Genomic DNA, 27,457 nt, shown 5'->3' on the forward strand with positions numbered 1-27,457 from the left:
GAAGGTGGGAAACTTAAGATCAGGGTGGGCAGATTCAGTGTCTGGCGAGGGCCCTTTCACTGGTTCAGAGATGGCCATGTGTCCTCACGCAGCAGCAGGAAAGAACTCTGGTCTCTCCAGCTCCTTTTAAGGGCACTGATCACATTCCTGAAGGATCCACCCTCATGACCTCGTCACTGGCCAAAGGCTCTGCCTCCAAATACCATCACATTGGGGATGAGGCTTCATCATGAATTTGGGGGGAGAGGGAAGCAGATATTCAGTCCTTAGCATGCTGTTTCTCAGGTAGGTATTTTATCAGTACTACTGTGTCCTTGACTGTGATGGACACTAGTTGTCACCTTTGGTGTATTGCATCTGTCGTGATTTCTGAGGGGAGTTGAAGATTTTGGGTTTTACGTACATACCATAGTGTGATGTAACCTTAAAGAGTGCAAGAGGATGAGAATAAGCTTGGAGTAAAATGTATACCCTCTACTTCCCTGGTGAGCAGTACCAATAGGATTCTAGTTAGTTACATATGATGTAAATAAAGGTTCCGTAGCTACAATCTGTAGGTTCATTCCAGCCACTTGCATTCCTTCATGGGTTGTATATGGCTGCTTTCCTGCTCTGGTCACAGCGTTGAGGTAGGTGCAAAAGCTGAAACTACTGGTCCTTTACAGAAAGTTGACCGACTCTCTTGTTCCTCTCAGTCGTGTTCTCTGCTTCCGAGTTCCATTAAGTTCAGCTGCTTTTGCCAGGCCACCTTAAATTGTCTTTGCATATCTGCCAAAGCTGATTATATTATTGTGTTGGCCATGAGAAATGTTTGACCTGTGTAATGTGCTATCCAAACTCATTAAAATTTTTTTGCTGTTTTATCCGAGCACAGAAACAAACCTTAATGCAGCACATCCTACGCTGTGACTATGAGGCCTGTCGACAATACCTTATGAATCTTGAGCAAGCAGTTGTTTTAGAACAAAATCTACAGATGCTGCAGACATTCATCAGCCACAGATGTGATGGAAATAGAAATATTTTGCATGCTTGTGTATCAGTTTGCTTTCCGACCAGCAATAAGGAAACTAAAGAAGAAGAGGGTAAGATTAAGGAGTATAACATGATCTTTAAAAGGAATTTTAGGGAGTTCCTGTCATGGCGCAGTGGACACGAATCTGACTAGGAACCATGAGGTTTCAAGTTCGAACCTTGGACGCTCAGTGGGTCAAGGATCCGATGTTGCTGTGAGCTGTAGTGTGGGTGGCAGACGTGGCTCGGATCCCGCGTTGCTGTGGCTGTGGTGTAGGCCGGCAGCTGTAGCTCTGATTCGACCCCTGGCCTGGGAACCTCCGTATGCCACAGTTCGGCCCTAAAAAGCTTTTTGGTCAGTTTCGAAAGTTTTAAAAGGAATTTTGGTCAGTTTTGAAAATATAAAAATTATTAAAAGAAAGAAAAGAAAATCACTATAAAGAATTCATATGTACTTTTACTTTGTTTTGTAAAGTCTAGGAGCTTTGACATTCTCAGAAGGTAAAAAATGCCTGTTCTTTTATGAGGATGAATATGTAACATGAATAAGAAATTTTCTTATCAATGTGTTTCTGTTGTCTTAAATTCTGTTTTGTTATATACGAACTGTATGTTGTTATAAACAAACTGTATATATAGTACTTAAGAGTTTACTGATTTTGTAATTATAGGTGACTTTTATAACCATGAGAATTATTTTGCTATCCCAATTTTCAGAATATATAGAGAAAAATAACCTAGTGTTCGATGTTTTGGAAAAGTAAATAAGTTTTTTTTGTTTGTTTGTTTTTATCATTTTTTTTGCCCTAAAGTTTTTAATTGGCTAAGTGAACAGGGAAACTGAAAAAGTGCAACTGTGTGATTCATAATGATTTTCCTTTTTTTGAATTCTGTCGATGACATTCTGGCAGTTTTTGAATAAGTGTTTTTCAAGTTTCTGACCTTTATCGTGTTAACCACTGACTCACTAAAGGCATATAAGATGAGACTAAGGTACTGCTATATGAGTCTTTTCTTCCTTGTTAGTGAAAACTAAATTTCAGCCTGCTTGTGAATAACCCTGTTTTTTATTTTGGGGGGTTGAAAAGTAAGACAGAATAAGGAAATAATTCTAAGTAAAAATAAAGCTTTTATCACTAGTATGTGAATTAGAGCACAGAATACCTAGCGATACTTGTTACTTTTGAAATTTAAACTGATCCTAATTTTTTCTCTCATGTTTCAGAAGCAGAGCGCTCTGAAAGAAATACATTTGCGGAAAGGCTTTCTGCTGTGGAGGCCATTGCAAATGCAATATCCGTCGTTTCAAGTAATGGCCCAGGTAATCGGGCTGGATCATCAAGTAGTCGAAGGTAATGTGATTTTTACCAGGAAAGTTTAATTGGCGGAAACGTAATCCAAGTACAGAAAGAAATGTATCTCTTCCCTATCATATGCATGAATTGGTAGGTCCTTTTGTTTTGTTTTTGTTCCTCCCAATATCACCCTGGGAACAATATCTGACAATATCTAATTGGAGGTTAAGAGTAGAACAATAATAGGATCCTTCAAAAATTTGAGGTAACTTAGATGCGTAGTTTGAACTTGATTCTTTGAATGTGTTTTAAATTTATCATTCTTACTTCCTAGGAAGTTCTTTTCTTTAGTTGGAGAACAAGTAACATAATAATTGAAAGAACTTAGATCTTTTATTTTCAGATTGCTTATTTAGCTCAATTTCTCAGATGTCCCAATGATCTGGGAAGAAGTGAAAGGCTGGTATCTATTATGAATGTTTGATATTTAGAATTTTCAGGTTTTCTGAGTTGTGGGATGGACAAAACTTTGTAATACATTAAAAATTACTAGATGTTCGAATAGATGAAGAATATAAAGAATTCAGGATATAGGTGTTTTGGGTTTTGTTTTTTGTTTTTTTCCTGAAGAAAAAAAAGCACGTTTATATTAGACATGAGAGCCAGAATTCTTGGATGCTTGACAGATCACTAACGGAAGCACTGCTCACTGTGCTAATATGTGATAGGTTGTAAAGTCTACTTAAAACGAAGACTCTCTTTACCTGTTTCTTGTTTTATATTCATCTGTCCCTTTAAAAATGATTCTTCTACAATTCATTCCAACCTGATAGTTTCCCACGTTCAAAAACATTCTGAAGGGAGGTTCATCAAAAGTGATTTATGGGTGACCAAATTTTAATTTAAAACCAGTGCAAAAACATTATGTAGACTATGCAAAATGGAAATTATCATCAGCTTATTTTGTGTAGGACTACACTAGGCAGACAAAGCGTTTGGTCTAAAGTGGAAAGCAACTTAAATTCTTCGTGAAGAAATTAGTGTCTGAATTATTTCAGGTATTTCATTTCCTCAGGGAAAATACAGATGCAAATCAAGTTGGACTCTTGATATGGTTGGTCCAATGCCAGTGCTGCCATCTTTTTTCATGTAAGGATTATTTTGAAGGCAAAGACTAAAAGGAGCTTCAAGAGTGGGTGATGTGTTGCTCACAGAAATAATTTGCAGAGTAAGCTCCTTTGAGGCATTTGCCGAAGATTTCACTGCAGTGCTCTTAACCAGTTCAAACTCAGGGCTGCCGGTTGAACAGATGAAAGCACAGGAGTCTTATTATCCACGCCGGGCAGTAGGAAGTCCACAGACTCTGCTTCATTGAAGTGAAACCCTCCTCTAGACTACAATGGATTTTCTAGGCGATGCCCCTTGATGAGTATGCAGGCTGGGATTCATGAGCTGTAAAGCCCAAAACTGATGAAATTTCAATATTGAATGGAGTACTGTTAAATGCCTTCAGATGATGATTTGACTCAGAAGTTTTGTTATGTGACTCAATAGTGCCTGAGTACAAAGGGCAGATTTAGTGGAAAGCTTGATTGATGCATCTGATTGCAGGTGTATGTACTCTAGAGATTGTTAATCTGGAAGACACATGACCTTCGCTTTTTTGTCACAGTGGTATGTTTGAACATGACTGGATTCTAAGGCTTCTGTAGCATGGATATAACGTGCTTACAAAGAGGAAATTACATCATCCTTGAATTCTTCCATATTGTCAGAAAATACGATGACTCCAGGCAAGCCTATACGAAGAAATGTCAAAACTCTGAATCTTAGCAGCCAAGGTGGTATCTCCTCAGTATTGTCCTCAGCCACTGAGGATACAGGTGAATCTTCATGAATTGTGTACAACATCTTGAAGAATAATTTTCTTTTTTTTGTTTTTTGTTTTTTATTTTTAAAGAATCTGTATGAGGAGCTGGGCATTGTACTTAAAAATGTTCCCAAGACCTAATGAAGAAAAGAGGTTAAGGACAATTTTTTTAAATGACAAGGAATGACCCCCTCATTTAATATTGAATTGACTACATCACAACAACAGAGTTGGGAGTTTGCAAGTTCAAGATGAGACTACGGTCTCAGTTTATCTTCATTTATTCTTAATCTGCTCTAAGCTAGAGGTCGGAGAATAAATAGCCCACCTATGTTTCGTTTGGCCTATGCAATGTTAAAATTTTTCTTCTTTAAAATTCGAATGCCTTTAGATGAGCATGTATGCCTCTGGTTTGCATTACTCCCTACTTCTTACACCTGACTGCCCTTTCCTCAATTTATTTTACCTTCCAGGCCCAGTAGGCATTGTGCTTGTGACCCTGGTGTCAGCATTCTTCTTAATAAGCCCAAAACATGTGTTTATTTTCAGGTTATTTGCAGTGCCTCCCAATTATTGCTGATTTTTTTTTTTTTCCTCTGTGTGTTTCGAGTAAGACACATTAGGATACCAAGTGTCTGTGTTGGGCTTAATTAAAATTGTGTAGGAGCATCACAGTGTGAAGAGTCACCCTGGTGTGTGCTGTTACTGGTAAGGAGCCTGCCGTGCTCTGTGGTGATAGCTTTGAACAGGAAGTGACCTTGACCGAAATAATCACTGTGCCCTGCTCCCCTCTCTGTTATAAAAACTCTTGAACTCAGATTTCCAAATTGGGAGAAGAAGACCCTGATATAGTGTATACTATAATAACTAGTATATTTTTGAGACATTAAAATTTACTTTGCAGAATCTTCCAAAAAAAGGTTTCTCTTCCCAAAGGTGCCTCATCATACACAAGCCTCATAAAATAGATGTGTTCCTGAAAGCAAAAATTTTTGTAAATGCCTTTAAAAAAAAAAAAAGTTTCCTTATAAAAGTGAAAATGTATTGGTATGGAAAAACACATTTACCCTCGGATTAAATAATTATTAGAATTAGGATTCAAACATTAATACAGATCTTTCTGAATTACTTATTTGCAGACATATAACGCCTACCTGGTAAATCTGAATGAAGGGATTTGCCTTATGTGCTCTTTCTTAGTTGCTGTTAGTTCTTAATGTGTTCATTTTGTAGCCATTGTAAGTTTTTATTCAGAGGTATAGCTCTTTATACAGGTAGTATACTAGTTCCCCTAACGAGGTCTGTGTTTGTGATTATTCCTTTATCTTTTTAGTGATGTGCACACCTGTGCAGATTTTTTTTTTTTTTTTTTTTTTGTATAGCAGCACAAAAAAATTCATGCCCAGACATTAATCTAACAACACCTTTTATAAGCTCCAGTTCCATTCATTAATTTCCTTGGGATGAAGTTGTACTGTTAAAAAAAAACCTTTTTGTATAAAAATAAATCTAAATTGGTCTTTGTTTTAAAATTACTTACTGTGTGGATATTATTTCAATTGCTTTTAAGATCATAAAAAAGGGATTTAGTGGGCTAACAATAATGGTTTTGTGCTAATCAGTATGTTTTGCTAATGTCTACTATTAAACTTAATTCTTACTGATGATAAACAGGGGACAGATTTTTTTTTTTTGTTTTAATGTTCAGCTGTTCATTTATCTTAACTGTATGAAAGATTATTTTCTAATCTTACTTCACTGCAACTTTTGTTCCCTGTGCTTAAGTTTGTGTGGGAGCTTAATATAGTGGTTCTAGTGCTGAACTGGGTACTACGAGCCCCCAGTGGCATTTCTATCCCTTGCTGACTTATTCTGTGATTCCAGAATTGGCATTTGTACTTCACTTTCCTGCCTGGAGTATTTGCTTGTAGAACAAGCTTTGATCTCAGATGAGACGTTCTGTGCACCTTATCATTACAGTCAGACGTGGTAGTGAGCTCTGATTTTGTCCATGTTCTTCTAGTTTGAGATTACGGGAAATGATGCGGCGTTCCTTGAGAGCGGCTGGTTTGGGTAGACATGAAGCTGGAGCTTCATCCAGTGACCACCAAGATCCAGTCTCACCCCCCATTGCTCCTCCTAGTTGGGTTCCTGACCCTCCTGCAATGGATCCTGGTAAGATCTGTTACTTTATTTAGCGTTTAACAAAAAGATAAGGTCATGAAAGAAAAGAAACATTTCAGTGGGCTATTTAGAAATCTGAAATAATTAACTTTGGCATGAGTATGATAACTAGTTTATGGAGATTTAAGGGATTTGTCCCTTTAAAATTCTCCAAAGTCTTGTGAGATGTCCCTCTTCTACCAAAATACGTATTTCTGAATTGGTAAGGAGCTAGCTAGTAATACATCAAGATTTATAGTCAGTAATTTGTCTAGTGGGTTCCTTCCCTTATGTGTAGTTTGGAAAAGAAGTTTCAACTCAACACCTCTGTCCGCTGTGACCTTGGCTTGCAGAGAAAAGCCTTAAGGCCAGTTAAAAGCACATGTTAGGGGTATGTTGCCTATAATGATGTACATCCTGCTGTTCTGTTTACTGAAAGATGGTGACATTGATTTTATCCTGGCCCCTGCTGTGGGATCTCTTACCACAGCAGCGACTGGCACCGGTCAAGGACCAAGCACCTCCACCATTCCAGGTGAGAATCTCTCCTGTTTTATTCTGCTAGGCTTTTGGAAGATAGACGTGTACACTTTGCATATAGTTTTGTACAGATCTGCAGTTTGTCTCAAGGAGACTTTTCTTGGCTTAGAAACATCTGTTGAATTCTCGTCTTTATACCAGTGAGGTTGTGGTCTGTACATACATTTAATCAGTTGAGATTTGTAAAATGGGTTACTCTTTAAAGTCTCTGTAATTAAGTTACTAATGTGTTGCTAATACTAGAATATTTTTCTGGTGGTCTGTCTGATAGATGATTGGTATAATAGTTCAGATTAGTCTTTCACTCTGTTTTGTATACTCTTGTTTTGTTACCAAATGGATCCGCTTAAATTACAGGTCCTTCCACAGAGCCATCTGTAGTAGAATCTAAGGATCGAAAGGCTAACGCTCATTTTATATTAAAATTGCTATGTGACAGTGTTGTTCTGCAGCCCTATCTACGAGAACTCCTCTCTGCCAAGTAAGAAATTTTATATACTTTTGATATGAAGGTTTAGCTTAGCTCCTTGTACTAAGTTGATCTTGCAATGTATGAACAACAGTTACCTTAATTAAATTTAAAATAATTTATCAGAGTCTAGCATTGTATTTTCTGTGTCCATGAGTTCTCTTTAGTGAAAGAGCCCTCCTTTTTTTTTTTTTTTTTTTTTTTGGCTTTTTAGGGCCACACCCACAGCATACGAAAGTTCCCAGGCTAAGGGTGGAATCAAAGCTACAGCTGCCAGCCTACTCCAGAGCCACAACAGCGAGGGATCTAAGCCACATCTGCCACCTACACCACAGCTCATGGCAACGCTGGATCCTCAACCCACTGAGCAAGGCCAGGGATCAAACCTGCGTCCTCATGGATACTAGTCAGATTTGTTTCCGCCGAGTCATGATGGGAACTCCAAAAGAGCCCTTCTTAATGTAATACAATGTACACTAAATAAATGCAGTCTGATTTTATGTTAGCTTGATCAGAGTAGGTATGTTAAAAAGATCACATATAGCTATTCTCAAATGTTGAAGGCATGAATTAGTTGTATCACTGTCACTTGGAGAACTTTAAAAATTACACAGACAGATTCTTATCCAAGTTCTACACTAGACGTATGACTCATCAGGTCTGGAATGGGGCCTGGAAGCTGTATTTTGAAACCCCAAGGATGATTCTGAGGGATTCTTTGGAAATCTTACCTTGCAGAGCCATCATGCAATCCTACAGATTTTCATAAGAATTCTGTTGTAAATGCTCGTTAACCATTAATCGATTACATCTCGACTTTCAGCATGATTGTCTATCTTCCTTTACAAACTCTCAATCATGAGCATTTTTATCATAGTTATTAATCTGTGCCAAACTATACTTGTATTAAACACTCTTATTTAGATATAACTGTCTGAATTAAGTGATATTATCCCCACTGGGCTTAGAGGTTAATTAATTTGCCCAGGATCACAACACTAGTGAGTGATAGAGCTGGAATTTCAGCCCTGATCTGTCTCTTGATTACAGAACTGTAACTTCCAGGCATGACCCTTATGTCATCTTCCCATATTTAAGTATAAGAAGGTGGTTTGAGTTTTTAATTTTTGAAAGCAAGGCAGTTTCATGTTTAAGCCTTAACTGCCCTTTGAATGAAAATGACCAAATTTATGAAATTATGATTACTATAATGAAGGCTGCTCCAATAGTAAAATAAGTCATTGGATTGTAAATAGAGTTATTACTATAGAAGCATCTTACTAATTTATTAGTGGTTTGAGGCATAGGTAAAAAGGTGTATATACAGATAGATACAGTATATCTTTTTGTTTTCTCAGTTGTCCCTTTTTTGTATTTGTGGTACTTTAAAACATTTATCTTTGTATGATTTCCTCAAAATCATGTGGTATTGTCTGAAAAGTTATTTTATGTTCTTAGTTTGCTTTCTCTTTGTTGTTAGTCCACTCTGTATTTCTACAGTTAATGTCTTTTTCACTAGTACTTTATTTTAGTATCCTCACAATGATTGACTTTTGTCTTCATCTAGGGAAATATATTAAATACCTGGAAAATACTCAATATGCCACAGTATTAATAAGCTGGTGTTATCAGGAGAGATAGTCCCTTTGCCTGACTTTAGGTGATAAACGTAGGAATTACCAAACTGGCCGTTTTTCCTTTTTTATGTTAGAATATAGGAGAATTTCCTAGAGTTGCTAATAAAATTTCCTAAGTGGTGTATCTGGAAATTATTTACCATGGAGAATGACTTAGTTAGAAAAGTGTCTTTTCTTTTTAAATTGAAGTAAAATCAACTTGCAGTATTATATACTAGTTTCAGGTGTACAACATACTGGTTTTATTTATTTATTTTTTACATTACAGAAAGATCATCACGATAAGTGTAGTTACCGTCCGTCACCATACCAAGTTGTTACAGTATTGTCGATTATGTTCCCTTCGTTGTATATTACATCCCCATGACTAATTTTTTTTTTTTTTTTTTTTTTTTTTTTCTAGCTGGAAGTTTATACCTCTTCATCTCCCTCACCTATTTCACTCATTCCCCGAGCCCTCTCCCCTCTGGCAGCCTCCAGTTTGTTCTCTGCATCTCTGATTCTGTCTCTGTATGAGACTTCTCTTTTCTGCACATCCTCAGCAGCTTTGTTATTTGTTATCTTTTTGGTGATAGCCATTCTGAGGGGAGTCAGGTGGTATCTTATTATGGTTTTGATTTGCATTTCCCTGATGACTAGTAATGTTGAACATCTTTTCCTGCATCTGTTGACCATCTGTATGTCTTCTTTAGAAAAATGTCTATTCAGGTCTCTTGCCCAATTTTAATCAGATTGGGGTTTTTCCATGTTGAGTTGCATGAGTTCTTTGTGTATTTTTAGGTATTAACCCCTTGTCAGATGCATCATGTCAGATATATCAGATATCTTCTCCCTTTGGTTGGCCGCCCTTTCATTTTGTTGATGGTTTCCTTCAGTATTCACAAGGGTGCTGTAGGCCCATTTTTTTGATTTTTGCTTTTGTTTCCCTTGCCTGAAGATCCAAAACAGCAAAACTAAGAGCATTTTCAGAGAACATACTGCCTTTGTTTGCTTTTAAGAGTTTTATGGTTTCGGGTCATAATTTAAATCTTTATTAATCCATTTTGAGTTTTTTATATGGTGTGAGAAAGCAGTCCAGTTTGATTCTTTGGCATATAACTATCCAGTTTTTCCGACACTATTTATCCTTTTCCCCATTGTACATTCTTGCCTCTTTTGCCGTGGATTAACTGACCATGTAAGTGTGGGTTCCCTTCTGGGCTCTCTCTTTTGTTCCATTGATTGATATATCTGTTTCTGAACCATTATCATACCATTTGATTACTGTAGCTTTGTAGAGCAGTTTGAAATCAGGGAACAGGATGCCTCCAGCTTTGCTTCCCCCCCCCCCCCAAGATTACGCTTGGCTGTTTGGGGTCTTTTGTGGTTTCATGTAAATTTTAGGATTATTCTAATACTGTGAAAAATGAATGTCATGTATTTTAATAGGGATTGCATTAAATTTGTAGATTGCTTTGGGTGGTAAGGTCATTTTAGTAGTAGTAATTCTGCTAGTTCATGAGTAAGGGATATTTTTCCATTTGTGTTGTCTTCAATTTCTTTCATCAGTGTATTAAAGTATTCTGATTATAGGTCTTTTACCTCCTTGATTAGATATATTCCTAGGTAGTTTATTATTATTGTTTTTATTATTTTGTCTTTTTGCCTTTTTTTTTTTAATTAATTAATTTATTTTTTTTTGTCTTTTTGCTATTTCTTTGGGCCGCTTCTGCGGCATATGGAGGTTCCCAGGCTAGGGGTCTACGCCAGAGCCACAGCAACACAGGATCCGAGCCACTTCTGCGACCTACACCACAGCTCATGGCAACGCTGGATCTTTAACCCACTGAGCAAGGGCAGGGATCGAACCCACAACCTCATGGTTCCTAGTCGGATTCGTTAACCACTGCACCACAACAGGAACTCCAGTTTATTAGTTTTGATGCAGTTGTAAATGGAATTATTTTCCTACTTTCTCTTTGTGTTAGTTTGTTGTCAGTGTAAACAAATGCAACAGATTTCTGTATGTTAATTTTGTTTCCTGCAATTTTACTTAATTCATTTATTAGTTCTAAAAGCTTTTTGGTGGCATCTTTAGGATTCCTTTTTATTATTATTATTATTATTATTTTTTGTCTTTTTAGGGCCGCACTTGTGGCATGTTGAAGTTCTCAGGCTAGGGGTTGAATCAGAGCTGCAGCTGCCAGCTTGCATCGTAGCCACAGCAATGCCAGATCTGAGCTGTATCTGCGACCTACACCAAAGTTCAAGGCAATGCTGGGTCCTTAATCCACTGAGTGAGACCAGGAATCAAACCCACAACCTTATCGATACTAGTAGGGTTCCTTACCACTGAGCCACAGTGAGAACTCCCTTTAAAGTTTTTTATATATGGTATCATGTCATCTACAAACAGTGATAATTTTATTTCCAATTTTTTTTTTTTCTGTCTAATTACTATGGTTAGGACTTAATACTTTACTGAATAAAAGTGGTGAGAGTGGGCATCTTTGTCTTGTTCTTGATTTTAGAGGAAATGCTTTCATTTTTCACCTTTTATTTATTTTGATGTTAGCTGTGAGCCTGTCATAAATGGTCTTTATTGTGTCGAGGTATGTTCCCTCTATACCCACTTTCTGGAGAGGTTTTTTTTTGTTTATTTTGGGTGTTTTTTTTTTAATCATAAATGGATGTTGAGTTTTGTCAGACTCCTTCTCTGCTTATACTGAGATGCTCATATGATTTTAGTTTTCAGTTTGTTAATGTGGTATGTCATGTTGATTGATTTGTGAATATTGAACTATACTTGCATCCTGGAATAAATCCCCCACTTGATTTTGGTATATGATCCTTTTAATGTATTGCAGAGTTTGGTTTGCTGATATTTTGTTTAGGATTTTTGCATTTATGTTCATCAGTGATATTGGCCTGTAATTAATCAATTAATTAGTTAAATTTTTTGTAATATCTTTTGGGTTTTTTTTTTTTTTTTTTTTTTTTTTTTGTCTTTTTACCTTTTCTAGGGCTACACCCGTGGCATATGGAGGTTCCTAGCGTAGGGGTCTAATCAGAGCTGTAGCCACCACAGCCACAGCAATGGGGGATCCAAGCCACATCTGCGACCTACACCACAGCTCACAGCAACGCCGGATCCTTAACCCACTGAGCAAGGCCAGGGATTAAACCCTAGTTGGATTCGTTAACCACTGAGCCACGACAGGAACTCCATCTTTGGTTTTTTTTTATTAAGGTGGTGCTGTAGAATGATTTTGGAAGCATTTCTTCTTCCTTTATGGAATAGCTTGAGAAGGTTAGGTGTAACTCTTAAATGTTTGCTAGAATTTCTCCATGAGGCCATCTGGTCCTGAGTCTTTGTTGGGAGTTTTAAAATTACTGATTTAATGTCATTACTAGTCATTGGTCTATTCATTTTTTCTATTTCTTTCTGATTCAGTCTTGGGAGAGTGTACATCTCTAGGAGTTTATCTGTTCCTTATAAGTTGTCTTTTTTCTTAGTATATAATTGTTTGTAGAAACCTCTAATGATCCTTTGTATTTGGTGTTAGCTGTATCTTCTCTTTCACTTCTGGTTTTGAGTTGTTTTTTCTTGGATGAGTCTGGCTAATGGTTTATCAATTTTGTTTGTCTTTTCTGAGAACCAGCTCTTTGTTTCTTTCTTTCTTTCTTTTTTCTTTTGCTTTTTAGGGCTGCACCTGTGTCATATGGACATTCCCAGCCTTCCTGGACCAGAGCAATGCTGGATCTGAGCTATGTCTGCGACCTACCCCACAGTTCATGGCAACGCCAGATCCTTAACTTACTGTGCAAGGCCAGGGATCAAACCTACATCCTCTTGGATACTATTTGGATTTGTTACTGCTAAGCCACGACAGGAACTCCTGTTGTTTTTAAAAGTCTCTGTAATTATTTATCTGTATCTGCTCTGATCTATATTTCTTTCCTTTACTAACTTTGGGTTTTAATTCTTTGTCTTCTAGTTTCTTTAAATGTAAGATTAGATTATTTGAGGTTTTTTTCTTGTTTTTTTGAGGAGACTTATATTACTATGAACTTTCCTCTTAGAAATACTTTTGCTGGAGTTTCTGCTGTGGTGTAATGGGATTGGCAGTGACTCTGGAGCACTGTGATGCAGGTTTGATCCCTGGCCTGGCACAGTAGGTTAAAGATCCGGTGTTGCTGCAGCTGTGGCATAGTTTCCAACTGTGGCTTGGATCTGACCCCTTGTCTGGGAATTCCACATTCTGCAGGGTTCCCAACAAAAGGAAAAAAAGAAGTGCTTTTGCTTCGTCTCATAGATTTGGGATTGTTGTGTTTCTGTTTTCATCTGTCTCCAGATTTTTTTTTTTTTTTGGTCTTTTTAGGGCCGCACCTGCAGCATATGGAGGTTCCCAGGCTAGGGATTCAGTCGGAGCTGTAGCTGCCGGCCTACACCAGATCTGGGCCTTGTCTTCAACCTACACCACAGCTCATGGCAATTACTGATCCTTGACCCACTGAGCAAGGCCAGGGATTAAACCTGCATCCTCATGGTTCCCAGTTGGATTCCTTTCTGCTGCACCACGATGGGAACTCCTGTCTCCGATATTTTTTAATTTCCTCTTTGATTTCTTCAGTGACCCATTCATTGTTTAGTAGCCTTCATGTGTTTGTGGTTTTGGTAGTTTTTTCCTTATAGTTGATTTCTGCTTCTCATACTGCTACGGTTAGAAAAGACAATTAATATGTTTTCAATCTTCTTAAATTTATTGAGGCCTAGAATGGAATTCTGGGGAATGTTTTACGTGCACTTGAAAGGAATGTGTATTCTGCTGCTTTTGGATAGAATGTTCTCCACATATCTATTAATGTATTTTTTAAGGCCAGTGTTTCCTTATTGATTTTCTGTCTGGGTGATCTGTCTACTGATGAATGTGGGTGTTAATGTCCCCCACTACTATTGTGCTACTGTCATTTTCTCTCTTTATGTTTGTTAATATTTGTTTTATATATTTAGGTGATCCTATGTTGCGTGCAGAAATATTTACAATTGTTATATCTTCCTTTAGAATCAATTTGTTTATCAGTATGTGTTGTTCTTTTTTTTTTTTAGTCTTTTTTTTTTAAGTCTATTTTGTCTGATAGAAGAATTGCTACCCTAACCCTTTTTATTTCTGTGTGCAGGGAATACCTATTCCCATCCTCTCATACTTTTTTAGTCTATGTGAGTATCTTTAGATCTGAAGTGAGTCTCTTGTAGGCAGCATATTATGTGAGTCTTATTTTTTTAATTTGTTCAACCACTCTTTTTGCGGGGGTCGCGGGAGGGGGGCGCTGTAATTGCAGCATATGGAGGTTCCCAGGCTGGGAGTCAGATTGGAGCTATAGCCACTGGCCTACACCATAGTCACAGCAACGCCAGAGCTGAGCTGCATTTGTGAGCTACACCACAGCTCACAGCAACGCCAGATCCTTAACCCACTGAGTGAGGCCGGGGATTTAACCAGTAGTCAGATTCATTTCTGCTGCACCATGATGGGAACTCCCCAACCTCTGTGTCTTTTGGTTGGTCCATTTAGTCCATTTACATTTAAAGTGATTATTGATAGATATGTTGTACTCATTGACATTTTGTTAATTGTTTCTAGTTGTACTTTAGACTGTTTTTTCTTTCCTTTTTTTTTTTGCTCTTTTGTGATTTAATTGTTGTTTTTAGTATTATGTTTGGAATTGGTCTCTCTTTTTTTTTTATGTTCATATCTATTGTAGGTTTTTGGTTTGTGGTTACCTTTAAGTTCATATATAACAATCTGTATATGTGTGCTTATTTCAAGTTGCTGATCTCTTAAGTTAGAGCACACTCTACATTTTTAAATCCCCCCAACACATATTAATGTGTTTGACATGATATATCTCTGTGTGTGTGTGTGTCCCTAAACTGCTTATTTTGGATATAGGTGATTAACAGCTTGGGTATTTTAGCTTTCCTTCTTGCTTTATAAGTGGTTGACTTAATACCTTTACAGTGTCTTTGACTTTACTAATGAGTTTTGAGGGATTTTTTTCCCTGTAATTTTTATGTTTTTAGTGGTCTTTTCTTTTCCTCTTAGAGAAATTCCTTTAGTATTTCTTGTAAAGGCAACTGAGGTGCTGAACTCTTCTAGATGTTGCTTTTTTTGGTTTTTTTTTTTAATTGACAAACATTGCATTGTAGAATAATCTTTACCTCTGCATCTAGTAGCCCATAATCAAATTGAGATATTAGACATTTGTAACATGTATGTTAGTTTGGGATAGGAAGGACACATAAGTATATTTTGGAATAAACAGAAGGGAGAAATGTGATTATTCTACGTAGGCAGCTTCATGAAGGTGAAATTTGAATATAACCATGAGAAGTAGGGAGAAGAGGGAACAGTAACTAGAAATGGAGAAGTATGAATATTTTAAGAAAGAGTAACTCTTCTTATTCAAAGTGGAGGATTAGAAGAGAACAACAGTGGGTCTGAAAAAAATAGGTTAGAACCACCACTTTGGTCTCTATTCTTTGGGCTTGAATCATCTGGCTTTGTTAGATTGCAGTAGTATCAAAGTGGGATTATAGGAATAGTAATGAGATGGTGGTATAGAAAGGGATTACAATGGGCAAGAGTAGAGATGAGAGTATGCTTTATATGTCTCTGCTAGCCTTTACTATGCGTGTTGTTATAAACTGAATGAGTTGTTAAATGGAAAAGAAAGTTTAGATGCAAAAGTACAAAAGTTAGTTTAGAAGAAAGACTTCATGAAGAATCCATATTTTTTTGTCTTAAGTTAACTGGGACAGTGATACAGTTGGGTAACATAGAGAAGTCAGGTAGAGGGTGGGTTTGCGCAGAAAGATGATTTGAGTTTTAGACATGCTGAATGTAAGGTATCACTTGGAAATCCCAAGTAGACTTACCTAGTAAACAGGTGTAAATGTTGGAACTGTGTTATTGTTAGAGAAGCCGTAGTTGCTGTGATGGAAGAGAAAGGGAGTCACAAGGGAGTTGCCGTTGTGGTGCAGTGGTTAACGAATCTGGCTAGGAACCATGAGGTTGTGGGTTCGATCCCTGGCCTTGCTCAGTGGGCTAAGGATCCCACGTTGCCATGAGCTGTGGTGTAGGTCGCAGAGTCAGCTCGGATCCCATGTTGCTGTGGCTCTGGTGTGGGCCGGTGGCTATAGCTCCGATTGAACCCCTAGCCTGGCAACCTCCATATGCCGTGGGAGTGGCCCAAGAAAAGGCAAAAAGACAAAAAAAAAAAAAAGGAGTCACAAATATTTTGGGAAATGCAGGGGATCGAGGAGGGAATAGAAATTCCGTGAAGACTATTTAAGGCACATTTTAAAAAGGAAATTCTTCATAATAATAAGAGCTAACATTTACTAAATACATGTTTTTTTTGCTAGACATTGTACTGACAGCTTTGTAAGTCATAATTGATTTAATCTTCCTCACACTTTTATGAGATAGGGCCTGTTACTGTGCCCACATTTAGAAAGTATTAGTTTACTTCAGTACCCTTGCTGGTCTGTTCTTTAGTGTCCCTAAAGCCAAGAAAGGAGAGCATGGTGTAGAGAGACAGAGATTCCACAAAAGTGGCTTTCTTAAATGAGATAAGAGACCAGAAAATACCACCAGTGATCTTATTTGAATGGCAAGACAGTATTTAATGGAACTATTTTTCGTTTCACCATGAGTATATGTATATTTCTTTAATAATCAGGAGGGAAAATAATTGATCAGATTTTTTTATGTACAATTTTTCTCATTTTAGGGATGCAAGAGGTATGACTCCATTTATGTCAGCTGTAAGTGGCCGAGCTTATCCTGCTGCAATTACCATCTTAGAAACAGCCCAGAAAATTGCAAAAGGTAATTTAAGTCCTAAATGAGTTGCTTATTTTTTAATTTGAATAGATTCTCTTCTGTAATTATTCAAATTGAATTTCTATATATAGAGAGTATATAGTTGATTAGGCACTATCAAGATAATTCTTTTGTTCATGTGTATAAAATTCATATGTTCATGCCTTTTTTCAAGTACACTGAAAAAAGCATCTACCATCAAAAAGCAGCTGCTATGAATTTCCTTAAATTAAAAGAAAAAATTCTGTAGTGGATTGTTTAATGATTAATCTTTTGAAAGTAAAGATAGATTACTGAAAGAACGTGTCCGTGGTTAATTGGTGTTAGTGATAAAATTTTATGAACAGACTGGGCTAGGTGTCTTACTGTTTTTTTCTGACTTGGATTTACTGCTTAACAGAAAGCATTAAGGCGTATCAGTTTCCGCCATCCAGCCTTTAAAAGATGTAGTAGTTATCTTTTAAAAAGTACTGGCTATGAATAATTTATGTGATTATCTATAATTTGTTAAATAGAGCTGGAACTTGAATCTTAACTGCGTAACGTAGAGCTAAGGACCTAGGTGGCTGATATGTGGTGTATTTGCATTGTTCTCATATGTGGCTGTGATGTAATTACACTTTGCTTTATTTTGTACCAGAATTGACTGGATGTCCTTGCCGTGGTCACTTTTTCTATCAGTTTGTTTTATTAATATATAATAATTTCTGATTTATTCTGTGTAAATGGTAGAGGTTTTCCATTTGAGGAAAGTAGTAGCAGATGGCTGTGATTAAGTCCTTTCTTGATATGTGAACCTCTATGCTTTTAATCTTTTTAGCTGAAGTATCCTCAAGTGAAAAAGAGGAAGATGTATTTATGGGAATGGTTTGCCCATCAGGTACCAACCCTGATGACTCTCCTTTGTATGTCTTATGTTGTAATGATACCTGCAGTTTTACTTGGACTGGAGCAGAGCACATTAACCAGGTCAGTTATTTTATATTTCCCTATAGTTTTGCTGTCTTCAGGGGTTTTTCCCCGCCTTTGACTATCACTAGAGTTATATAGTTCTAGCTTTGAAATTGCAAGTCGGATGTTTTCCTTTTATTCTGTGTTCCTTTGGGTTAAATTACCCAAAGAAAATTAATTTGTATTTAATCCCTAAATAAATGAGGCAGAGGAGTTGATTGTTAAATTAGTTATGGTCCATCATAAAAATTAGAAATCTTCACTCAGTAGTATAATGTGATTCACAGCTCTTGATGTAGATTTTATAACTGTAACACCTTTTTGGAGATGATAATAAATTATTTTTGCCTTTCCGGTAGTATTTGATTCCCATTTGTGTACCCATCTGTGACTATTTCCAGAGGACATTAATTTTTCTCTGCTGTCGTTGTGATTAAATTGTTTTAGAAAATACCAGAAATAATTATTTTGGTGAGATAATACATATCATTCTTCTAAATTTCAGGATATTTTTGAGTGTCGAACTTGTGGCTTGCTGGAGTCGCTCTGTTGTTGTACAGAATGTGCCAGGGTTTGTCATAAAGGTCATGATTGCAAGTAAGTGCCATTCTCCTTTTCTTTAATATTGTAAACTATTTAGAGTCAGATTCTCATGTTAAAATAGCCTGTACCAAGTCGGGCTTTGTTTCGTAACTCAGAAAGCATAAGCTTTTCTCAAGTTTTACTTTAAGGCAATTTATGTATTAAAATGTGGTTCTTGCTTGAAAGTGTACTTTGAAATATTTGCCAGTCCTGAGTAGTGCTCTTTGAATGAAAGTAGCCTAATAATGCAAGAAATATGTTATCATATATTGTGACCAGGATCAGACTAGTCTTTTAAGAAACATGTCTGCAGAATGTTTTTGTCTGTATTCTTCAGCCATATTCTCAGGTCCCCTGTAATAGGGTCCATTAGCAGGAAATTGATGAAGGCATTAAGAGGCATTGGCTTCTTGTTTACTTAAGCTAAATGTAATAACTTTGGTCAGACAAGAGTTGCTATGGCTAGTTTGTTAGTTTGCACAGCCGTAGGAAGCAGTAAAGTACCCCAGCACTAACATTTGCAGTGCCTTAGAGTGTCAGTAGGGACGATAGCCGTAGCTGTGCTGCAGATGTGTAGATGTTGTCTATTGTACTTTAAAATAAATTATTTGTAGGACAAGTGGAACATTTTTATAGATACTGTGCTCATAATTTTTATTAAAACAACTTTGGCTAATATGTCTATCTTTAAACATCTAAAAATGATGATCTACTTATTGATTGATTGCTTACTAAGTACCTTCACTGTGCTAGATGCTAGGGTGGTGATGCTGCTTCTCTGTGTTGCTTTAGAATGACTTCCTACCGCTAACGTTATCCTTCTTGTTATAGTTAACGTTCCTGTTGAGTTCCAATGAGTTATGCCTCTGTGATTTCAATATAGACCTTTGCATTTTTTTTTTTAATTCAGTTTTTGTACTTGTATTCTTTTTAGACTCAAACGGACATCACCAACAGCCTATTGTGATTGTTGGGAGAAATGTAAATGTAAAACTCTAATTGCTGGACAGAAATCTGCTCGTCTTGATCTACTTTATCGCCTGCTTACCGCTACTAATTTGGTCACGCTGCCAAACAGCAGGCAAGTTGTGGGACTTTGAGGATATAAATTGCAAAAGCACCTTCCCTCTTCTCCTAACAGTGCTGTCCTTTGCAGGGGGGAGCACCTCTTACTCTTTTTAGTGCAGACGGTTGCGAGGCAGACCGTCGAGCATTGCCAGTACAGACCTCCTCGGATCCGGGAGGATCGTAACCGAAAGACAGCCAATCCTGAAGGTGAGTTGATTTGACAGTTTTGGCACCTAGGAAAAGCGGTGTGCTACTTTCTGTTTTTACACGCTGTTTCTTTTTGTTTTCAGATTCAGATATGCCTGATCATGACTTAGAGCCCCCAAGATTTGCCCAGCTTGCCTTGGAGCGTGTTCTCCAGGACTGGAATGCTTTGAAATCTATGATTATGTTTGGGTCACAGGAGAATAAAGACCCGTATGTATTCATTATAATTTTTTTAGATTTATTTATTTCCCATGTTAGTGTAGGCAATTACAGTGCATTCTGTCTTTCTTTCCCTCTCAAGACTCAGTGCCAGCAGCAGGATAGGCCATCTTTTACCAGAAGAGCAAGTATACCTCAATCAGCAAAGTGGCACCATTCGGTTGGACTGTTTCACTCATTGCCTTATAGTCAAATGTACAGCAGATATTTTGGTAAGTCCTTCGAATGGTTACTTACAAGCACTTGAGGGGGATTTTTTTTTACATAGCTTCCTGTAATTTTACTAATCCAAGCTTCCAAGTACTGGTAAGCTCTAATTGAAGGGTGCATTAAGGGGAATGGACTTGGGGAGGTGGCGATTTATATTTCTCTTTCTTTTTTTTTCTCTTTTTAGGGCCACATCCATGGCATATAGAAGTTCCCAGGCTGGGGGCCAAATCAGAGTTGTACGCCACAGCCACAGCAGTGCAGGATCCAAGCCACATCTGCAGTCTACACCACAGCTATGGCGACACTGGATCCTTAAGCTGCTGAGTGAGACCAGAGATCAAACCCAAGTCCTCATGGATACTAGTTGGGTTCATTACCACTGAGCCACAGCTGGAACTCCCTATGTTTCTCATTTTAGATTAATCAGTGATAGCTCCTTTCATTCTATATAAAAATCCGAGGGTGTAGTAAAAATATAATAGTATAAAAATATAAGAAGCAGAGTTCCTGTCGTGGCTCAGTGATTAACAAATCCGATTAGGAACCAGGAGGTTGTGGGTTCAGTCCCTAGCCTTGCTCAGTGGGTTAATGATCTGGTGTTGCTGTGAGCTGTGGTGTGAGTCGAAGACGCAGCTCGGATCCCATGTTACTGGGGCTCTGGCGTAGGCTGGTGGCTACAGCTTGGATTAGACCCCTAGCCTGGGAAATGCCATATGCCGTAGGAGTGGCTCAAGAAATGGCAAAAAGACCAAAAAAAAAAAAAAAAAAAAAAAAAAAAACCCAAACAGAAGAAGCACTATTCAAAATTAATAGTAACTTAGTGAAAAAATTTTTTTAAATATCATTTTTCACTGTGAAATTAGAAAAGAGTATAAAACATAAAACACAGTGTTGAAGAGGTTATGGCCAGGCACACCTGGACATTGATGAGGTGGCATGCATTTGATACTACTCTTTTGGAAAACAACTTAGCAATGTCAAGAGCCATAAAACTATCATTGCCCTTCAAAATTGTCATAAATAAGTAATTTACAATATGAGGAAGAAAAATACTGTGTCACTGAATAATGTAAAAAAACTGAAATTCTTAGAGTTCCCCTCATGGTTGATTGGTTAACAAACCAAGACTAGTATTCATGAGGATGCGGGTTCAATCCCTGGCACCACTCAGTAGGTTAAGGATCCAGCGTTGCCGTGAGCTGTGGTGTAGGTTGCAGATGCAGCTGGGATCTGGCATTGCTATTGCTGTGGTGTAGGCTGGCAGCTACAGCTCTGATTCTACCCCTGGCCTGGGAACCTCCATATGCTGTGGCTGTGGCCCTAAAAAGACAGAAGACCAAAATAAATAAATAAATAAAAATAAATTCTTTATGGATCCATTAATAGAGGACTATTGAATCAAATTTCAGCCCGAACACTGAAGTGTAATGCAATAATTTAAAAACAAAGGTTATTTTAAGTAACATATAAAAGACAACAGGGAGAATAGCTCATGAAATTGAGTATTCTCTGCAGTTAATAACTTTTATGATATAGACCGTGCATAGAAATGAGACTAGAAAGTAGTAATAATGGTTAAGTGAGAGGGATGGACTTATGAATTGATTAATATAAATATTTGAGTCTATTTTGCAGTTTTGTTAAGTACCCTTTAGTGAGAGACATATTCTTCCTCTCTTGTGATATATTAAGCATTGTTCTTAATCGATATACACAGGATGGTGAAACTAAAAATAAGAAGTCATGGAGTTCCCCATGGCTAAGCAGTAATGAACCTGAATTAACCATGAGGATGCAGGTTCGATCCCTGGCCTCGCTCAGTAGGTTAAAGATCCAGCGTTGCTACAAGCTGTGGGTTAGGCCAGCAGCTACAGACAGCTCTGATTTGATGCCTAGCCTGAGAACCTCCATAGGCTGCGGGTGTGGCCCTAAAAGACCAAAAAAAAAAAGTCAGACATTTGAGACCTAGTGTAGGTCAAGCATAAGGGTGGCATGTGGCATAAATTAATCACCAACATTGTAAATGTTTTGCTATTTTTATTATGAAATTTTAATATTGAAAAAGTGTTAAAACTTTTTGCTTTATGAATGTCTAAACATCTTGGGGATTGTCTCAACATTAATAGAGTTACTGTTCTTAAAGCTTTTAGATACTCTACTAGGAACACTAGTGAAAGAACTCCAAAACAAATACACCCCGGGACGTAGAGAAGAAGCTATTGCTGTGACAATGAGGTTTTTGCGATCAGTTGCACGAGTTTTTGTCATTCTCAGTGTGGAAATGGCTTCATCTAAAAAGAAAAAGTAAGGCATTTTTTTGATTTTGGCTTTCATATCAGTTTGTACACATTTTTTGTGATAATGATAAAATTCTGTATTTGAAAGGTTTCAAAAGATTCTCATATTTCCTTTTTTACTCCAGCAACTTTATTCCACAGCCAATTGGAAAATGCAAGCGTGTATTCCAAGCACTGCTACCTTATGCAGTAGAAGAATTGTGCAATGTAGCCGAATCACTGATTGTTCCTGTCAGAATGGGGATCGCGCGCCCAACCGCACCCTTTACTCTGGCAAGTACCAGCATAGATGCCATGCAAGGCAGCGAGGAATTATTTTCGGTGGAACCACTGCCACCGCGACCATCATCTGATCAGTCTAGCAGGTAACTTTCTACCAAATAACAGATTCTGATTAATTCTTTGCATGGAGCTGTCATGATTGGCTCACTAAAACCTTTTGCACAAGCACTCCAGTGGTGTAAATACATGATCGTTTGGAACATGTGAGAGCGCTTGAAAAATTATGTGTGTCTGTATATTTAAAGTAATAGACATATAGTTGTGGGCATATTCATTGTAATATAGTACAATCCTTCCTTCTCCCAGTGAGGTATTTTGACCAGTGTTCCAAGAATGTATTAAATATAAAGTACAAACTTGACCAGGTTGGGTTTTCCCATATCTTAGATGGTAGATGGCGTGTAACACTCTACCGAGTGTGAAGTCTTGAAATTAGTAGCTTTTTTTTTTTTTTTTGTCTTTTTTTGTCTTTTTTTGCTATTTCTTTGGGCCGCTCTCACGGCATATGGAGGTTCCCAGGCTAGGGGTCAAATCGGAGCTGTAGCCACCGGCCTATGCCAGAGCCACAGCAACGTGGGATCCAAGCCGTGTCTGCAACCTACACCACAGCTCACGGCAACGCCGGATCGTTAACCCACTGAGCAAGGGCAGGGACCGAACCCGCAACCTCATGGTTCCTAGTCAGATTCGTTAACCACTGCGCCACGACGGGAACTCCAAAGTTTGTAGCTTTGCTCTTTATGTTACTTCCTTCCACCTCTTTGAAACGTTCTTCCCTTTTTTTTTTCCTTTTTTTTTTTTGGTCTTTTTAGGGCCGCACCCAGGGCACATGGAGGTTCCCAGGCTAGGGGTCGAACTGGAGAGGCAGCCGCCGGCCTACACCACAGCCACAGCAACACAGGATCTGAGCCACATCTGCAACCTACACCACAACTCACGGCAACGTTGGATCCTTAACCCACTGAGTGAGGCCAGGAATCAAACCTTCATCCTCATGGTTCCTAGTTGGATTCGTTTCTGCTGCTTCACGATGGGAATTCCTTCTTCCCTTATTAATTAATTAATTAATCAATCTGTTTTTATTTGGTATAAACACTTCATAAGAGAATGAGAACCATATCATATAAGACTAACTTAGTGAAATTTTAGTATGAATTCTAGGAACTTTCTTAAGCATCACAGATACGTCTAATATAAAGCCTATTGTAATATTTCCAGTAACTCATACATACCCACTATCAGTCTAACTTTAAACATGAGAAAAATGAGGTTCAGAGTAGGTAGGTAACTTGTTCAGGGTCACACAGCTATTAGAGTTTAGAGATATTTAGAGAAAATTCTAGATGGGTATTTTCCTTTTTCCTGTGTTTCTATATATTTAATGGTAGGGAAGAGAGAGATTTTGCCTGGTGCTTACTGATAGTGTTACAGTGTTGACGCATTGAATTAACCAGCACTGAAGCCCGCTCTACCTCACAGTGCAAATTGCAGCTCTCAACTCTGTGGGTGTAGGCTTGTAATTAGAAGTTCTCTGAAGAGACTTTTTTCCTGTCCCCGTCTAGCCGTGGCTAGTATAGATGGGTAAGGCTCTTGAGACATGTTACTGTTTCATGATTTATGTTTGGCTTTATGTATATGACAGGGGACAGAAGAGGGGATTTCTATGGTGTAACTTCTGTTTCGCTCAGACCCTAAACTTTCTCCTATGGCTTCTTGACACTCTAGTCTAAGAGACATCAGCAGATACCTCTGGTGTATATGGGGGCGCTGTTGTTCTCAAGTTTATTCAGTATGATTATTTTCCTTTATCACTAGGATAGTTTTGCTTTGTTTTTGTTTGAATATTTTATTTAGTATTTTTAGGTGTTGCATATCAAGAGGGATTTCTCTGCATAATCTGGCAAACTGCTGAAAATAGAAGTCCCCCAAACTTAGAAGTATTTTAACTTCTATGAGACCGGATTTTAGGATTGGTGCTTCATTATGCCAGGAAGTCTTGTGGGGAAAAATTGAATCATTGTGTGAAGAAAACTGAAGCTCATTGCTAAATGGGGAGTAATAATATGTTTTGTGTATTGGCAGTATCATAAATAACCAAGTATGTAACTTCTTAAAGTAACTTCTTAAAGAGTGTACTAGTGCTCCTGTGGATGTTTTTCCAGGATTTTTTGTTTTTTAAGAAATACTCATTAATGGGAGTTCCCATCGTGGCTCAGGAGAAACGCATCTGACTAGTATCCAGTGAGGATGTGGGTTTGATCCCTGGCCTCGCTCAGTGGGTCAGAGATCCAGCGTTGCAGGGAGCTGTGGTGTAGGCCAGCAGCTGTGTTCCAGTTTGACCCCTAGCCTGGGAACTTGGATATGCTGAGGGTGCAGCCCTAAGAAAAAAAAGGAAAAAAAAGACATACTCATTAATTTTGGCTTAACATAATGTTGACCTACTATATTTTAATATTGAAATCTTAGTTTTGGAAATAACCTGAACTCTTTCATGTTTTCCTTTTTAAAAAGTTGAGTCGTAGTTAACATATTAGTTTCAGCTGTACAACACAGTACTTTGATATATCTATCCATTATAAAATTGTCCCCGAAATAAGACCAGTTACCACGTATTATCTCTTCATATTTTTTAGCCTCTTAACATGCTTTGTAATTCACTGTCTCTGTAAAATTACCAGTTACTTACATTTCTAATATTAAACAGCAGTTGAGACTAATACTCTATTAATTTGAAAACAGAGTGGCTAAGTTGACTTTTTACGTGTAACTAGTTTAATTCTGATTTTTCAGAGCAGCCGAGGTGAGGCAAGAACACTGTCAGTGTCAACTCTTAAAGATCCTTTAACGTCTTTTGGTCTGTTTCTTAATTTGTAAACAAAGAATAAGAGGTCACAGGGTTGTTTTACAACCATCTTCTGATCTCTGACCTTCATTTTAAACTGCGTTCTCTGGTTCTTCCTTTTGTTTTATATTGGAGGAATCTGTCCTTTCTTGGCTGTTCCCGAGTCCAATTTTTAGGGGAGTACAACAATTTAGGCACCCCATCTTTTGTTACGATTCTATTTTAAAATCATACTTTTGAACTTCTTTTCTTCCCCACACCCATCAGCAAGTCAGTGGTTAATAAGCCGGTGCAAAGTAGGTCATGGTAGTCAGGTCTGTTAAAGGTAGGAAGCACACTTTCTCATTAGTGGATAAATGCTGCTCTTGGAGCCTTCAAAAGTTGAAGACTACTGGTGTTAAATGCAATAGAAAAGAAAAAAATCTTCCCTGAAGAAATATTGTAGTGGAAAGGACTCAGAAAAGTATGTGCACTAACGCAAATCGGAAGTGACTTCCTAAAGAGTAAAAATAATTCTGAGTTTTATCAGTTAAAAAATCTCTGTGGTCAAATAATTTCTCTGGGATTCATATTTTCGGATAGACCGTAGATTAATTATTGCCGGTTTGCAAGAAGTTTCAAAATAGCATCCTAGCCAGTGAATCACACTGAGTAACACTGGGAAGCGTCAAGGTCTAGCTGTGTGTGGCAGCAGGATGCTCATGACCTGATTCCTTACAGCTCCAGCCCGTCTCAGTCGTCCTACATCATCCGGAATCCACAGCAGAGGCGCATCAGCCAGTCACAGCCTGTTCGGGGCAGAGATGAAGAACAGGATGATATTGTTTCAGCAGATGTGGAAGAGGTGGTTTCATTGTTTTGATTGTGGTAGATGAGGCTTTTATTTGGGAAGGAAGGGGAGAGTAGTCACTAGAAGTGTTATTACGAGGAGCTTACGGCTGCTACGTGTTTATGCTTCCACCTTTTAGACTTTTATTATATGTTCTTATATGTGATTATGCATCTTTAAATTTTTTAATAATCCTTGATTTATTGGATAATAAGTTAGAAAGGTAAACTTGTTCTACTTGAGGGTTCACAGAAAAGCTATTCTCAGTGGTAAAAGATTTTAGTACTTTTGTGCAAAGTATTTGATGGTGGAGAGGAATCTGCATGTTTATTATGTAAATTTTGTAATTGCAAAAGTTTAAAAACGCATACCCTCCCCCACACAGTTGTACTTTTAATTTTAAGGTTCTGTGTATGGACCGTAATCATAAACTGGGACATGCTACCATAATATTTGAGAGCAGATTGTCGCCAGCAAATGAAAATTTTCAGAACTGCTTACAAATTGCCTGTAGTTAGGCATCTTTGAATTTTAGTTTACTAAATGCTCTGGAGGACTACTGGTAGAGATGTGGGTTTATTATGTACTTTGATTGTCTACAAATAAGATCTGGATTTAGGTTGAGGTGGTGGAGGGTGTGGCTGGCGAAGAGGATCATCATGACGAACAGGAAGAACACGGGGAAGAAAATGCGGAGGCAGAGGGACAGCACGATGAGCATGATGAAGACGGTATGCAGGTTATTTGAGAAATTCCTCAGTATGAGAGGTCAGGTACCCTTAAGAAGTCTTAGTACAGAGAAGAGCTGTAGTTGATGTATAATGAAATGTTCAATGTATTTTCTGCCAGGGGATTCTGTAGTATCTGTCGGAATTTTAGAAGGTAGCTGTATACATACGTGCATGTAAATCTATTTGCTTTTATATATTTACATGTACAAAATAATTTATCCCATTTTCCCTTTGCCTTTTGGTTTACACTTTCTATTTTCTTAAAAGGCTTTCAGAAACTAAAATAATCATAACCACATAGTATTTGAAGATTAGAGAAAAGGAAAACTTATGACCCACAATCCCACCCACATGCTAACACATTGTGTCATTACTTTCAGTCC

General features: G+C 37.7%; 1 protein-coding gene across 13 annotated transcripts in view; it reads left to right on the forward strand.

Moving 5' to 3' along the window:
* UBR5 (ubiquitin protein ligase E3 component n-recognin 5) overlaps positions 1–27,457 on the forward strand; it is a 149,805-nt gene that overhangs the window by 89,921 nt on the left and 32,427 nt on the right. For 9 of the 13 annotated variants that reach the window (XR_014843537.1, XM_021089030.2, XM_021089031.2 and 6 more), the window contains exons 21-36: positions 875–1,085; positions 2,240–2,366; positions 6,203–6,354; positions 6,782–6,877; positions 7,240–7,363; positions 16,765–16,862; positions 17,677–17,825; positions 18,313–18,404; positions 19,324–19,470; positions 19,546–19,664; positions 19,748–19,874; positions 19,966–20,095; positions 22,237–22,397; positions 22,516–22,755; positions 26,235–26,358; positions 26,963–27,074. Coding sequence is in view for 12 of the 13 variants with exons in the window: in XM_021089030.2 (XP_020944689.1) it covers positions 875–1,085; positions 2,240–2,366; positions 6,203–6,354; positions 6,782–6,877; positions 7,240–7,363; positions 16,765–16,862; positions 17,677–17,825; positions 18,313–18,404; positions 19,324–19,470; positions 19,546–19,664; positions 19,748–19,874; positions 19,966–20,095; positions 22,237–22,397; positions 22,516–22,755; positions 26,235–26,358; positions 26,963–27,074 (2,209 nt within the window). In the remaining variant the exon portion in view is untranslated. Of the gene's footprint in view, positions 1–874; positions 1,086–2,239; positions 2,367–3,981; positions 4,193–6,202; positions 6,355–6,781; positions 6,878–7,239; positions 7,364–16,764; positions 16,863–17,676; positions 17,826–18,312; positions 18,405–19,323; positions 19,471–19,545; positions 19,665–19,747; positions 19,875–19,965; positions 20,096–22,236; positions 22,398–22,515; positions 22,756–26,234; positions 26,359–26,962; positions 27,075–27,457 lie in introns of those variants that run through there. The other 4 variants (XM_021089038.2, XM_021089039.2, XM_085021957.1 and 1 more) reach the window with 2 other exon arrangements.

The sequence above is a fragment of the Sus scrofa genome, chromosome 4 (assembly GCF_054392235.1).
Source record: "Sus scrofa isolate SSC_HxYL_T2T_F1_AM1 chromosome 4, Sscrofa_HxYL_maternal_Yorkshire_Landrace_v2.0, whole genome shotgun sequence".
NCBI lineage: Eukaryota > Metazoa > Chordata > Mammalia > Artiodactyla > Suidae > Sus > Sus scrofa.